General features: G+C 41.3%; 1 protein-coding gene across 1 annotated transcript in view; it reads left to right on the top strand.

Annotated features, from left to right (window-relative positions):
- LOC134395506 (kinesin-like protein KIF15) overlaps positions 1–12528 on the top strand; it is a 33925-nt gene extending 21397 nt beyond the window's left edge. The window contains 5 exon segments of the mRNA XM_063121705.1: positions 10439–10520; positions 10522–10630; positions 10633–10810; positions 10876–11291; positions 11294–12528. Of these exon segments, the coding sequence (XP_062977775.1) occupies positions 10439–10520; positions 10522–10630; positions 10633–10810; positions 10876–11291; positions 11294–12528 (2020 nt within the window).
- Positions 12529–12782: the final 254 nt, after the last annotated feature.

Genomic DNA, 12782 nt, shown 5'->3' on the forward strand with positions numbered 1-12782 from the left:
CCTCTGATATGCTGTGGTGCCGCATGACAAGAAATCTTCTGAATTTCTCCAGCTTGTGCAAGAATCCAGAGATCAACATTGTTATATTTTCTGCTTCTGTTCATGGTTCTTTATATCTTTGTAGTTCCTGGCTTATGTAAATTTAACATGATTGAGGACAACAATACTGTTTTAACAATCTGTGTTGCATTATAGCTAATAGGGCATTTGTGATCTGGTTTCCCAGAAGAAAAAGAAATCTGAACAATACTACATCTTTAATTAATGCAATCAAGCCCAACGTCTGCAAGCAGTATGCTTGTAATGTTGCAAACACAAAAGCCTTTAGAATGCAGTTTACAAATGTACCTTTCTTTGTTCCTACAAAACACGAGTTCTTAGCAGGAAACACACAAAATGTGAAGGATTAACATGGGTACCTTCATAAATGGTATTCTCAGAGTTGGTTACATTATCATAGGGAGTGCTTCTGATGTTACTTTCATGGCATAGAAATTGTTGGAGGATAGATCCTTCATCATGGATAGATCAAGGTGTTTGATGGCCCTCAGGCAAGGCATCCTCAATGGGCCCCTTCCCTGAGTGAGTCTACCTTCTCACCACCATTGTCCCCAGCTGCTGTTGCTCTTCGTCCTCTTTCTCATCGTTGCTTCATTGTTGATGGGAACAGAGCCAGTGAGCAAGTGGTCTGTGGCAGCTCCTCCTCCACACCATCACCTGGCCAGAGTGAGAGTCAGGTGATCAATAGTGAAGAGGAGGAGCAAGTTCAGGACACTCTTAGAAATAATAAAAGCAAAGAAAAAGGCAAAGAAAAAAAACTCTTGCTATGAGAAAATAAGGAGACAAATTGGGGTGAACCTATGGAAAAGAGGATAGATAAAAAAGAGGCCAGGGCTCCTGCACCTTTAAATGTTGTGATAAAGAAGGCATTTCACCAGGTGCTGCATGCATACAATTGGCAACTGCTGAAATTCCCTTTTCTCTACAACTGTTAAAGATACAGGAGCCCAGTCCTCCTTTCCATATGGTCACCCTAGACAAATAGATGATGAGGATAGCCACCTTGTTTTTTCATCATGGGTTTGTTTGTTTTTTACTTTGAAGTAAAGTTAAATAAAAATAAAGGTAACAAAAAGAATATATATAATATAACAACTTTAGTAAAGAAATAATGAAATGAACTAATTATAATTCCTAGTCCATCACCAACATGCTTATGGAACAGCTATAGTAAAGCAGTCTAAGGGTGCAAGCCTATGCATGTTTAGACAGAGAGAGAAAATCATATAACTCCCAGCATGGATAGGGCTGCTCTCTTAAGTAGGAGCTCATTATCTAATGAAAGAATGAAAATACAAGTTATGTAGTATAGAAAACAGATATATTTGCTTGTGTGAGAGAGTGTTGGTCAGAAAAATATAAGCAACTGTACATGGTTGGAATTTGATGAAATGTTTGAAGGGCTTCAACATAGGAAATCAAATGGAAATCAGGGTACCACACCATCTTTCTCAATATTAGGATTCCTTGCTTCCTGCACTTGCTGAGTAGATTTATACATTATCATGGTCTCCCAAATTTTATCATCCCACTGCTGATTATTTGGTTGCTTTAGAGACTCAGCACTTACACAGTCTGCATGACTTCGCTGCTGTATACAATTGCTTAAGAAAGGCTTTATGCAGGGAACCAGGATCATTAGGTTCAAAAAGATGAAGAAGCATAGCTTTAGGAGATAGCAGTAGCCACTTTATAAGCAACTGTTATAAGCTTTGCAGCTGAGGTGTTCGTAGATATCTTTAAGGATCCCATTTGTAATGTCAGTTGAGAAGGAGTGCTATTTTTATGGGCCCTGTGCTAATGTACTGGATTTAGTGAGCATTACAGACAGTCACCACTTCATTTTGCCATCAAATTGAGGATTCCACCATGACACAATATGAGTGATAAAATGACAGATGGGCTGAGAGGGAGGTGGGCGTTCTCAGCGAGCAGGCTGCCAAACGGCAGCTTTGATGATGGCGAATGTTTGATTGCTTATATGGCAAGTGTTTGCCCTCAACTTTGAAAAAGCCGTCTGTGGCTTCTGTTTGAATAAAAGATGGCTTGTCTTGTGCGTTTCCAATATGCTCTTCTAATTTATCTTTGCAAGGGGAAGAGGGAAGAGTACTCCGTGCCAGGATGGAATGAACCGCTGTGCAAAACACACTGTCGTTGGAGCCATGATGGTATGTGCCAATATATGACCTCTCTATTTAGGGATGAACTGTGCAATTAGAAATTTCATGCAATACAACCCTTCAGCTATACTATTTCAGACTTGAACTGGAGAACTGCATGACTGAACGTTCACCTTGCATCAAAACCTTCCAATCAATGGAAAGTGAGTAGATCGAACAGTTCTAACTTTTTCTGGCTTGAGAGCTGCATTTGCCCTGGCCAGGGTTGGCCTTAGAGGTGGGTGCACTGGGTAGTCACCCAGGATGCCAAGCTGAGGGTGGTGCCAAGCAGAGCTGAGGTGCTGTTTTTTTATGTGCTGAAAAGTTTTGAGATTTGATTTACAGTGTGTGTGGAGGGGGAGGTATTCAGACATCTGATTCTCCACCTGTAATCCACTGTGGAGTGTATGATGTGATATTCAGCTTTAAGAACAGCTTTCCTAGGCTCTTCTTTCTCCCACTTCACTATGACTGTGCAGAGCACTTAGTAGGCTATTGTCATGAACTAGGACCTCAGAGGATCCAACTAGGATCCTCAGAGGATACTGACACCTTCTTCTCAGAAGAAGAAGCTCCAGAATTAATGGTTCAGAGAGAAGACTCAGCTATGGAAAGACATCATAAGGCTAAGGCTTCTGCCTCCCCAGGACCCAGTTCTTCAGGAAACCTCAGGGGCCAATTCCCTGCACCTAGAGGAGGTTGCATTACCAAACTTTGAGGACTCAAGTCCTGAGGAAACTAGTATGCCAAAGCCACTCCCGCCTTGTTGCAGTTGGAGATTCCTAAAACAGGCCAGGCCAAGCTTGTTTAAGAGAAAAACCCTCAGCCAGTATGGAGGTGGGCCCAACCAGCCTAAATCCAACAACACTTCTATTTAAAACTCAGTCTTGCTCTGATCTTTGTTGGAGCAACATACAGACCCTGTTCAGATTACATGTTAAGCCACTGTGGTTAAGCACTTTGAGCTAAAACCATGACTTAGCATGTCATGTGAACCATTCCTAACCAGTTTAACCATGCTCACTAAACATTTGTTGCAAAAGGGTTAACAGCCTAACGATGGTTTAGTGTGTTGTCTGAACAGGCCCACAGAAACCCTGTCTAGCTTTCTGCTCCAGCACTGACAGAGCTTTCCATGGAGCTGATCTTTCTGCCTTGTGTTTTCAGAAACCTGACCTAACCTGAACTGATTCATAGCAGAACCATGCAACCCAAGCCACATCATAGAACATCATCAGAACCCATCTCCTGAAATGGTGCAGTTATAACCATTCAACAAATAATAAAGAATGATGATGTGTGATCTCTTAAGTTTCTGCCCTGACTGGCACAACTCTTGATATCATCTTTGAGCTTCAATCCTTACTCCAAGGACTCTATATATTTTTATAGCTAAGGATGGATGGATCAGTCTATTTTCAGCCCATACTGGTCTGACATGCATTCATTCTTTGCCTGTTCTATCATGTTTCTGCAGTAACCTGTTTTCTTTTACAAATTCCCATGAACATTCATAACCTAACACATCCTTGAATTAATTTTCTCACAAACGATGCATTTCTAAACATATTTTCTCTTAAATGTTATAGTAAGACATTTTATGTTAAAATCCACATTTTTGTACTCATGTTGATGTCTCTTTCATTACCACCCCTGCGCCAGATTGACTGCCTTTGTGTGAACATACAGAGGAGAGTGGTATATATGAGTCCTATAAAATGGGTCAGCATAGGGAGTATGTGGGATCCTATAAAATGGGTCAGCATAGGCAGTAAAGCACTCCAACAGAGAACAGTATTGCAGACAGAAAAAGATGCAGATCCTGTCAGTCAAACTGCAGTAAAGCATCTTGACCATCTAGAGCAACCTGGTGCCCTCCAGATATTTTGGTCTTCAGCACCTATAAACCACAACCATCATCTCCAATTGTCAGGGATTCTGGGAAATAAAGTATCACAATGACTGGAGGGTATCAGTCTGCCTATAGACTAAGAGAGAAACGGGTTGAGAGAGTTTTCCCATACACAAATGGATAATCTCGGCATTATGTAGATTAAAAGCTCCTTGGGAGCAGGGGTCTTCTGAGACTCTGTAGAACACCATACACTTCAATGGCAACAAATAATAAAAACATGAAACTTTGGGGATCTTCATTTATTCCACAAAGTCCCCACATTAGTCCATACTATACTAGAAATAGGCCTAAAAATCAAAACCCTTTTTTATATCCTGCCGTGAACATCCCATTCTCTAATCTCGGTCCTCTTGCCGAGGGAAAGGAAAACTGAATTCCTTCTATGAAAAGGTTACTGATTCCTGCCATAAACCATTTGAAATAAAACAATTGGATCATCATCTGTTGTGCTTCAGAGGGCAATGAACTTACCTTTCCAAAGACACAAATGCTTCAGGGACTTCAGCTGAAGCAGAAAGAAAAGGGGAGAAGGTTATTTCTTGCTCCCTCCTGGAAAGAACATTTCATGTCATGGAAAGCTGATTATGCCACATTTCATTTTTTATTATTATTTAATGTTCATTGCCTGAGTTAGCTTTGGCTGCCAGCCCCAAGCTCATCGGAAGGCTGAGAGGAATCCCTTGGTTTTCAGTGAAACTGTGCTTGGAACAGTATGGAACCAGACGATTGCACTTTTCACATAGCTTGATTTCTGTCTGCAATCCTTTTAGGGATAGGGGAGAAATTCCAGTTCACATTTTAATGAGAACTTACCAATTTCACACTTTTGGACAATATGCAAACTGAAACTCAGCTATCCTTCAAAATTTGCATGTCCCCAAATGTTGCCATGCAATTCTCTGATCAAAAATTCTCTGTACAAAAATGGGCATTTTAGGGGGAAGTGCACACAAAACTGTGTTGATTCATTAAAATAACATTCAAGTGCATTAGACTAGGGTAATTGTTTTTAAAAATAAAATGTGTATAAAAAAGCATGTATTCGGAGAACTGGGTACGAATGTTCACGCAAGTGTTTTTTTAATTCTCAAACTTCAGGGTGAACCAAAATTAAGGTCAGAACAATTCTCAACATTCAGGATGATCCAAACTTAAAACTGCAAAAATGTGAAATGGAAACAATTGGAAACTGACAGATTCATTCATCCCAAACCAAACTACATGTTCTTGAAGATGTAGAGTTACTTACTCTAAAGTCAGCACAGGAACCCTGATCTGGATCAGAATCCTAGTGTGAAGGGCGGAGGTTAATTGTTTTCCCCCACCCCACCTTACTATGTTCGCAGAGCAAATCAGGCCCACTGCACCTTTAATTTTCTTTGCCAAAAAAGGGGGGATCCATTTGTGAGAGTAGGTCATTAGCCTTGATCCATCAGTTCCATAAAACCGAAAAGCCCAGAATACTTTCAAACAAAAGTGTTTTTAAAATTTAAATTCCAGTCTAGTTACAGCATTGGCTTGGCTATTATAAGGATTTGTCTTATATCAAGGCACAGGGCCTTTTCAGTCTCTGAAATCAGCCTTGTCCAATTCCTCCGCCTCAAGCTTGATCTCTCAGGCCAGCCTGTAGTCAATTAGCTCCTTCTCCTGAAGCTCCCCATGCTACTTTTCATCTAGCAGAACATCTCTTCCCACTTGCCTCCATCTCCACCCTTCGCTCATCTGGCATGGGATCCTTGCCTCTGATTGTCTCCAGTGGGATACAGGATCTGCTATCTCAGTAGTTGTTTTAGTGGTACAGGTGGGTTGCACTGCCCAAGAAATGCCCAGCCTTCCCCTCTGGTGTCTCTTCTATCCTTTTCCTTTCTACTTGACTCCATTCTTTCTGTCTCCTTCTGGTCTCCCACTCCCTTTCTGGTATTTTCCTTCTGCTTTTCAGCTTCCTCAGTAGGTGCCCCCTTTTAGACCTTGGGTTCTAGGCGATCCTACAGACTGCTCTCCAGAGAGCTGAGACTCACACATAGTATATATGATTCTCAGGTTAATTAAAATTTGCACTAGGGTGAGTTATGGGGTCAGGAAAACACACTAGAATCAAATTACTTGTGGCACATTAAGACTGGAGCTCGGTAACAGTGATAAGGTCTCAGAACAGCAAAATCCCAGTAATCATGTGCAAGATTATTTCATTTGCCACTCTCTGCCCATTTATACAATGGCTGGCTCTGTGTCCTTTCTTTATTTGACTTGATGGTTGATTTCAATCTTCCTTATATTCCATAGATGACATTTCTATAGATTGCCATATACTGAACCAGTCTTCTGAATGGTTCAGGACACCTCCAATTTAGCACATGCATCCTGAAAACAATTAACAAAATGAAATGTTGCGTACCATTCACAACATTCAGCACATGCACATGTTTTGAAAACTCATGGTGATTATAATAACACCCTCTCAAAAAAACTGTATTAATTTTAACTTCTTTAAATTTTTGCAAGTCTTCCCTATTGGTGGATACTCATTTCAATTAAAGGAAATTAGCAAACCCTTCATAATCCTGTTTCCACACACCCCCCCCCCAATGTTAATGTTAATCAAAACCAGAAGGAAAATAATACTGTTTGCACAGATGAAGCATGTTTCCATTCAAAAATCTGAAATCATTTCATAAACATTGATTTGAGGCAGAGGGTGGGGGAGAAAGTGACATGAAAAACTGTTTTAAACATCTGACTGAACAGAGAACTCCACAAGTAATGACTGTAGAGTTCAAGGGCTAAAACACAACAAGGAGATTGCCCCAGCAGTATCCATAATAGTGAATGATTAAGAACATAAATGAAGTCTGCTGCCCTCAGATTCACTCTTCTTATGTGGTGGGTCTGTTATTTAAATATAAGCTGCTGCTGCTTCATCATAGGAGAGCATTTTCCTTAAAATTTAACTTATCTAGGAAAAAGCAATTCAGATGCAGCATCTGGTATTTAGTGAAGTCTTGCTTTTCATCCAATTTTCCAGATGAACTGAAAGAAGAGCAAGAAGCCTCGACCAGCTGCCTATAGTTACTCGGCAAGCAAATGATTCATCCAGCATCAGAAACCAGACTTCTAATATTTACCCATAGTAGACAGAGGGCCTTTCGCCTTCTTTAAAAGGGAGGGTAGATATGAATGCTTCCCATTTCTGCGCTTTGCTTGGGTTTATATGGGGCCTTTTGCACTATCAGGACACCACTGGAAAACTTTTAAGTCAGGAATTTTATTCAAAAGCCAAAGTATTACTACACTTCAACTCTCTCTCTCTCTCTCTCTCTCTCTCACACACACACACACACACACACACACACACACACACACACACAGAAGTGTTTATGAAACTACCATAGTCTTTTCAGTGCTACATTTTAAAATTAGCACGTTCGTGTTATTACATGCTGTAGACATGCACCACTGACATTTTTTCTAAAGTTACTATCGTTTGTCCACTTATCTGTGAGAAAGCCACACTGAATTCAGTAGGGATTACTTCTAAGTATAGATATGTATGAGATTGCACTGTAAATGATAAGACAACACACTATTAGCATACAATCACAATACCCTTTGGGTGGAGAAGAAGAGAAATGAGTTCCAATGCTATTTTTAATGCTGCATTGCCAAAAGTCAGGGCAAGCGCCCTCTCCCCCTTGGCAGAGCCAATTAGTTTCTTGGTACACCTTTTAGTTAAGGGCAATGAAGCAAGCAGGCCATCAACTGAAATGCAACTGGGAAAAGATGTGTACTGAATCCAACCAAACACTTCTTAGAGTTCATTATCAAGCCTACTGTGCAGCAGTGAGGTAGGCAAAAAAGAATTTGTTTTCGACTTCCATTGCATCTCCACAATGCATTTCTTACATGAGGCTGTTAATTGGCTGAATCCACTATGTCTACTTTAAGTTTCGTTGCAAAATTGAGATAAAGTTACTACGCAAAGAGCATTCCTTTCCTGCTTTTCTGTTACATAACCTCTAGGTGGCACTGTGGTATAAGTGAAAAAGCTGTTTATTTCACTTTTACAATTAAAGACTGCATTTTCCTTGCTTTTGAAAAAAACGTAATTGCAAAAAGTGCTCTTTAGACACAGAAGTGAAACTGGAGGGTCACATTGTCATCTAAAGAACCCATAAACAACTGTGAGTAGGGAATAGTGAGTGCACAATATATGCCTCATGTTGCCCAGCAAAGCTGTTTCAGTTGGTGAAGGGTTATTACAATCTGAAGCTGAGAGGGAATTGGTGATACTCTCAACAATGGAGTCACTGACGGAGCTGGAGTTGGAGAAGAAAGGAAGAAGGGGCGGAGGGAGGGATAAAGAAAGCCTCCCGGGATGAAGGGTGAGCCACGTGACATGACGTTAGTACGCTAATAGTGTGTTGTCTTATCATCACCGGCGAGGTGATGTTTGCCCTGTCCTGGACAGGGTTGCACTCTCCCTAAAGGATCGGCTCCGTAGTTTGGGGGTGCTCTTGGATCCAGAACTGTCACTTGAGGCACAGGTGAACTCAGTGGCAAAGAGCACCTTTTATCAGCTTAGGTTGATATACCAACTACGCCCTTATCTGGACAGAGAGCCTAGCTACAGTTATCCATGCTCTGATAACCTCTCGCTTGGATTACTGCAATGCGTTATACGTGGGGCTGCCTTTGAAAACGGTCCGGAAGCTTCAGCTGGTACAAAACAGGGCAGCCCGTTTACTAACAGGGACTGGCCGGCGAGATCACATTACGCCAGTCCTTTTCCAGCTTCATTGGCTGCCAGTCCAGGTCCGGGCCCAATTCAAAGTGCTGGTATTGACATTTAAAGCCCTAAACGGTTTGGGGCCAGGTTATTTGAAGGAACGCCTCCTCCCATATGTACCTGCCCGGACCTTAAGATCATCTACAGGGGCCCTTCTCCGTAAGCCCCTGCCAAAGGAAGTGAGGCAGGTGGCTACTAAGAGGAGGGCTTTCTCCGCTGTGGCACCCCGATTGTGGAACGAGCTCCCCAGAGAGGTCCGCCTGGTGCCTACACTGTACTGCTTTCGTCGCCAGCTGAAGACCTTTTTATTCACTCAGTATTTTAACACTTAATTTTAACTTAAATTTAAATTTTACTGCTTTAACTCTGTATTTTAATCTTATATCAACTTTGCTGTGTGGTTTTATCCTGGTTGCGCTTTTTATACTGTATTTCGTAATTGTGCTTTTAACCTGTTGGTTGTTTTATTGTGGTTTTAATTTTTGTGAACCGCCCAGAGAGCTTCGGCTATTGGGCGGTATAAAAATGTAATAAATAAATGAATAAATAAATAAATTAGTACCCTCTAGTGCCAAAGGTGATGCTATCAATGTTTATGTGAGAGTGCGTCCTCCAGAAGGTCCAGAAAAGACAGCTGGAGGGCTGCTGCAGAGCCTGAGAGTGTTTGTTTGTCCCGCCCACTCCTACAGGTACTAAAGGGACCAGGGTGCTGGAGGTGCGAGCCTGTGGCACGAGCCAAAGGCCGAGAGACAAAGGGCTCTTGGCCTGAGGCTCTCCGCCGTGGGCAAGAAGCCGTGCAAGAGGAACTGCCTCGTCGCAAATAAAGACTCCGGAGTGTGCTTTGCGATCAGCAAACTTGGCTGTGAGGAGGAGAGGAGTGAACATCCATAATAAACAAACAAACAAGTCCCTGCTTGGAGGGAAGGGAATCGGTTCATATTTTATGCTGCTCTAGTTTAATATTTTAATATTTTTAATATCTTAGCCAATATTTTAATATTTTTAATATCTTAGCTATTTTGACTATCACTCTTATTTTTTATTTTATCTTTTAGCTTTTAAAATTTAAAACAAAATTTTAACGAATTACAGCTGCTTTGATCTTTGGAATTTATTTTCAGAAAGCATACATCTCAACTCTCTGGGACTATAAGCAGAGTTGATTTGTACAAGTAGAGTTAATTTGTAACTGTTTTTAATTTTCTCATTTTTAGAGTCTGTCTGTCTGTATGTTGCTAGATTTGGGGGTGTGGGTGTAATTAAGTTGCTCGTTCTATTAGTCAGTGTATTTCAGTAATTTAATCTGATTTATTTTATTATTGTCTGATTGACAAGGAACCGTTAACTTCAATGGGTCTGAGAAAGCGTGCTCGTAGTAACTTCAGTTCGAACTAGATACTTGCAAGCCTACTATCCCTACCTCTAACAGATTTAGTGTGTTGGAGGTGGAGAGTTTTGAGCCCCAACCTTTACGTGCTGAAAACAATGTCATAAATCAGAATAGTATAATAGAAAATATAGATTTACAATGATGGGTCCTCCTGATTCTGATAACTTTACACATAATCGGAGAGGAGTGATTCCACGAAGCTTCGAATATATATTTTTTTCTAATTGAACGTGAAAAAGAAAAGGCTGGTCCTGGTAAAAAAATTCTCTGTAAGTGTTCATTTATAGAAATCTACAATGAACAGATATTTGATTTGCTGGATTCTGATCAGCTGGACTCTTCCTCAGAGAACACATCACAAAAGGAGTATTTGTTGTTGGTGCAGTGGAGCAAGTGTTGACTTCAGCTGCTGAAGCATATCAAGTATTAACAATGGGCTGGAGAAATCGTCGTGTAGCATCTACCTCAATGAACAGAGAGTCCTCAAGGTCACATGCTGTCTTCACTATTTATTTATTTATTTATTACATTTTTATACCGCCCAATAGCCGAAGCTCTCCATTGATTCTACTATCACAGTAGAATCAATGGAAAAGAACAATGAGATTTTGAACATCCGTTCCGCTCTACTCAATTTGGTGGATTTGGCTGGATCTGAGGGACAAAAAGATACTCATACTGAGGGAGTTAGGTTAAAGGAGGCAGGGTACTTTAACCGATCATTAAGTTGCCTGGGCCAAGTGATCACTGCACTTGTTGATGTGGGCAATGGAAAACAGAGGCACATCTGCTATAGGAATTCCAGGCTCACTTTTCTGCTACGGGATTCACTTAGAGGCAATGCCAAAACTTGTATCATAGCAAACGTTCATCCAGGATCCAGATATTTTGGTGAAACCTTGTCCACTCTTAATTTTGCTCAGAGAGCAAAACTGATCAAAAACAAGGCTGTGATAAATGAAGACACCCAAGGCAATGTAAGGCAGTAAAAGCCGAAGTGAAGAAACTGAAAGACCAGCTTGCTCTGCTTGCTTCAGGGCAATCTGTGCATGATGCTTCTCTTCCTACAGCTACCATCTCTCCTGATGTCGGAAATACAGATTATATGAACCGTTTCCTTGAAGTAATGCTGTTCTTGGAAAAATCTGAAAGTGAAAAAAAGATGCTGTTAGAAAAAGTTGCCCAGCTAGAAGAACTTTCTGTCAAAAAGGAGAAGTTCATTCAGTCCAATAAAATGATAGTTAAATTCAGAGAGGATCACATAACCCGTCTTGTAAAGCTACATAAAGAGTGTCATGGCACTTTTTTGCCTACGGACCAAGAGGACTTTGTCAGGGAACTGAAGGAGGAGCTAAAGACTCTCAAAGAACAGGTGGAGCACCATCCACGGGTTGCAAAATATGCTATGGAGAACCATATCCTCCGAGAACAGAACAAACAGCTTCGCTCCTCACAATCAGTGAAAAGGGCCCAGGAAATGGATGCTCAGACCATGGCAGAGTTGGAAAAAATATTCGTAGAAATTTCAGGAAGAGAGTGTAATAACAGAGGTCAGCCGGTGTGTTCTACCACCATGTCAATAGATAGCAATACTGCAGCATCTACTGAAAGGCTGAAGGAACATCTGCTGCATATGCAGAGTGAACTGGCAAGTTCCAAACAAGAACATGAAGAATTTAGAGAGCTAACAAAGAAAAAGCAGATGGAGCTAGAGTCAGAGCTTCACTCTCTACAGAAGGCAAACCAGCACCTTGAGAAAATTTTGGAAGCAACTAAGGCTTGTAAACGCCAGGAAGTATCTCAACTTAATAAAATCCACATAGAAACTTTAAAGTGCATGACTACTCCAACAAAGGCTTATCAACTAAGGTCTCGACTGGTGTCACGATTAACCCCTGAAATGTTTACCCAAGAGTCTACTGATATTCAGAGTCCAGGAGAGACGGTGGATGATATTTTTAATGAGCCAATGCCTCCTGAGATGAATGAACAAGCATATGAGGCTATTGCAGAAGAGCTAAGAATGGTGCAGGAAGAGTTAAGTTCTTTTCAGATTAAACTAGATGCAGAAGAAAGTAAGGGAATAAAGCTTCAGCAGCATATTAATAAGTCAGAGCACCATACTTCACAACTGCAAGAGCTTTTTGACTCAGAAAGAAGCGGCTGGCAAAATATGCTACCCCGCCCAACCAACGGTTTGGGCGGAAAGCAACCGTTGTGAGCCGGGCGGGGTGGAAGGAAGACGCTCACGAGGCTCAGCCACGTGAGCCTCGTGGAGCAAGTGCGGGGCCGCTTCTATAAAAGGAGGCCCCTGCCCAGACTCGGCCTCTTTCGATTTCGGCTGCTGATTACTTGGCTGCTGATGCCAAGTAAAATGGCTTAGAACTTTGTTTTGAAAAACACCAAAAGGGTGGCAGGTGCACTTAGAAATCAGCACTGCAGTTATGCAGTGGTCATTTTTCACTTATCTCTTGT

This window comes from Elgaria multicarinata, chromosome 1, assembly GCF_023053635.1.
Source record: "Elgaria multicarinata webbii isolate HBS135686 ecotype San Diego chromosome 1, rElgMul1.1.pri, whole genome shotgun sequence".
Taxonomy (NCBI): domain Eukaryota; kingdom Metazoa; phylum Chordata; class Lepidosauria; order Squamata; family Anguidae; genus Elgaria; species Elgaria multicarinata.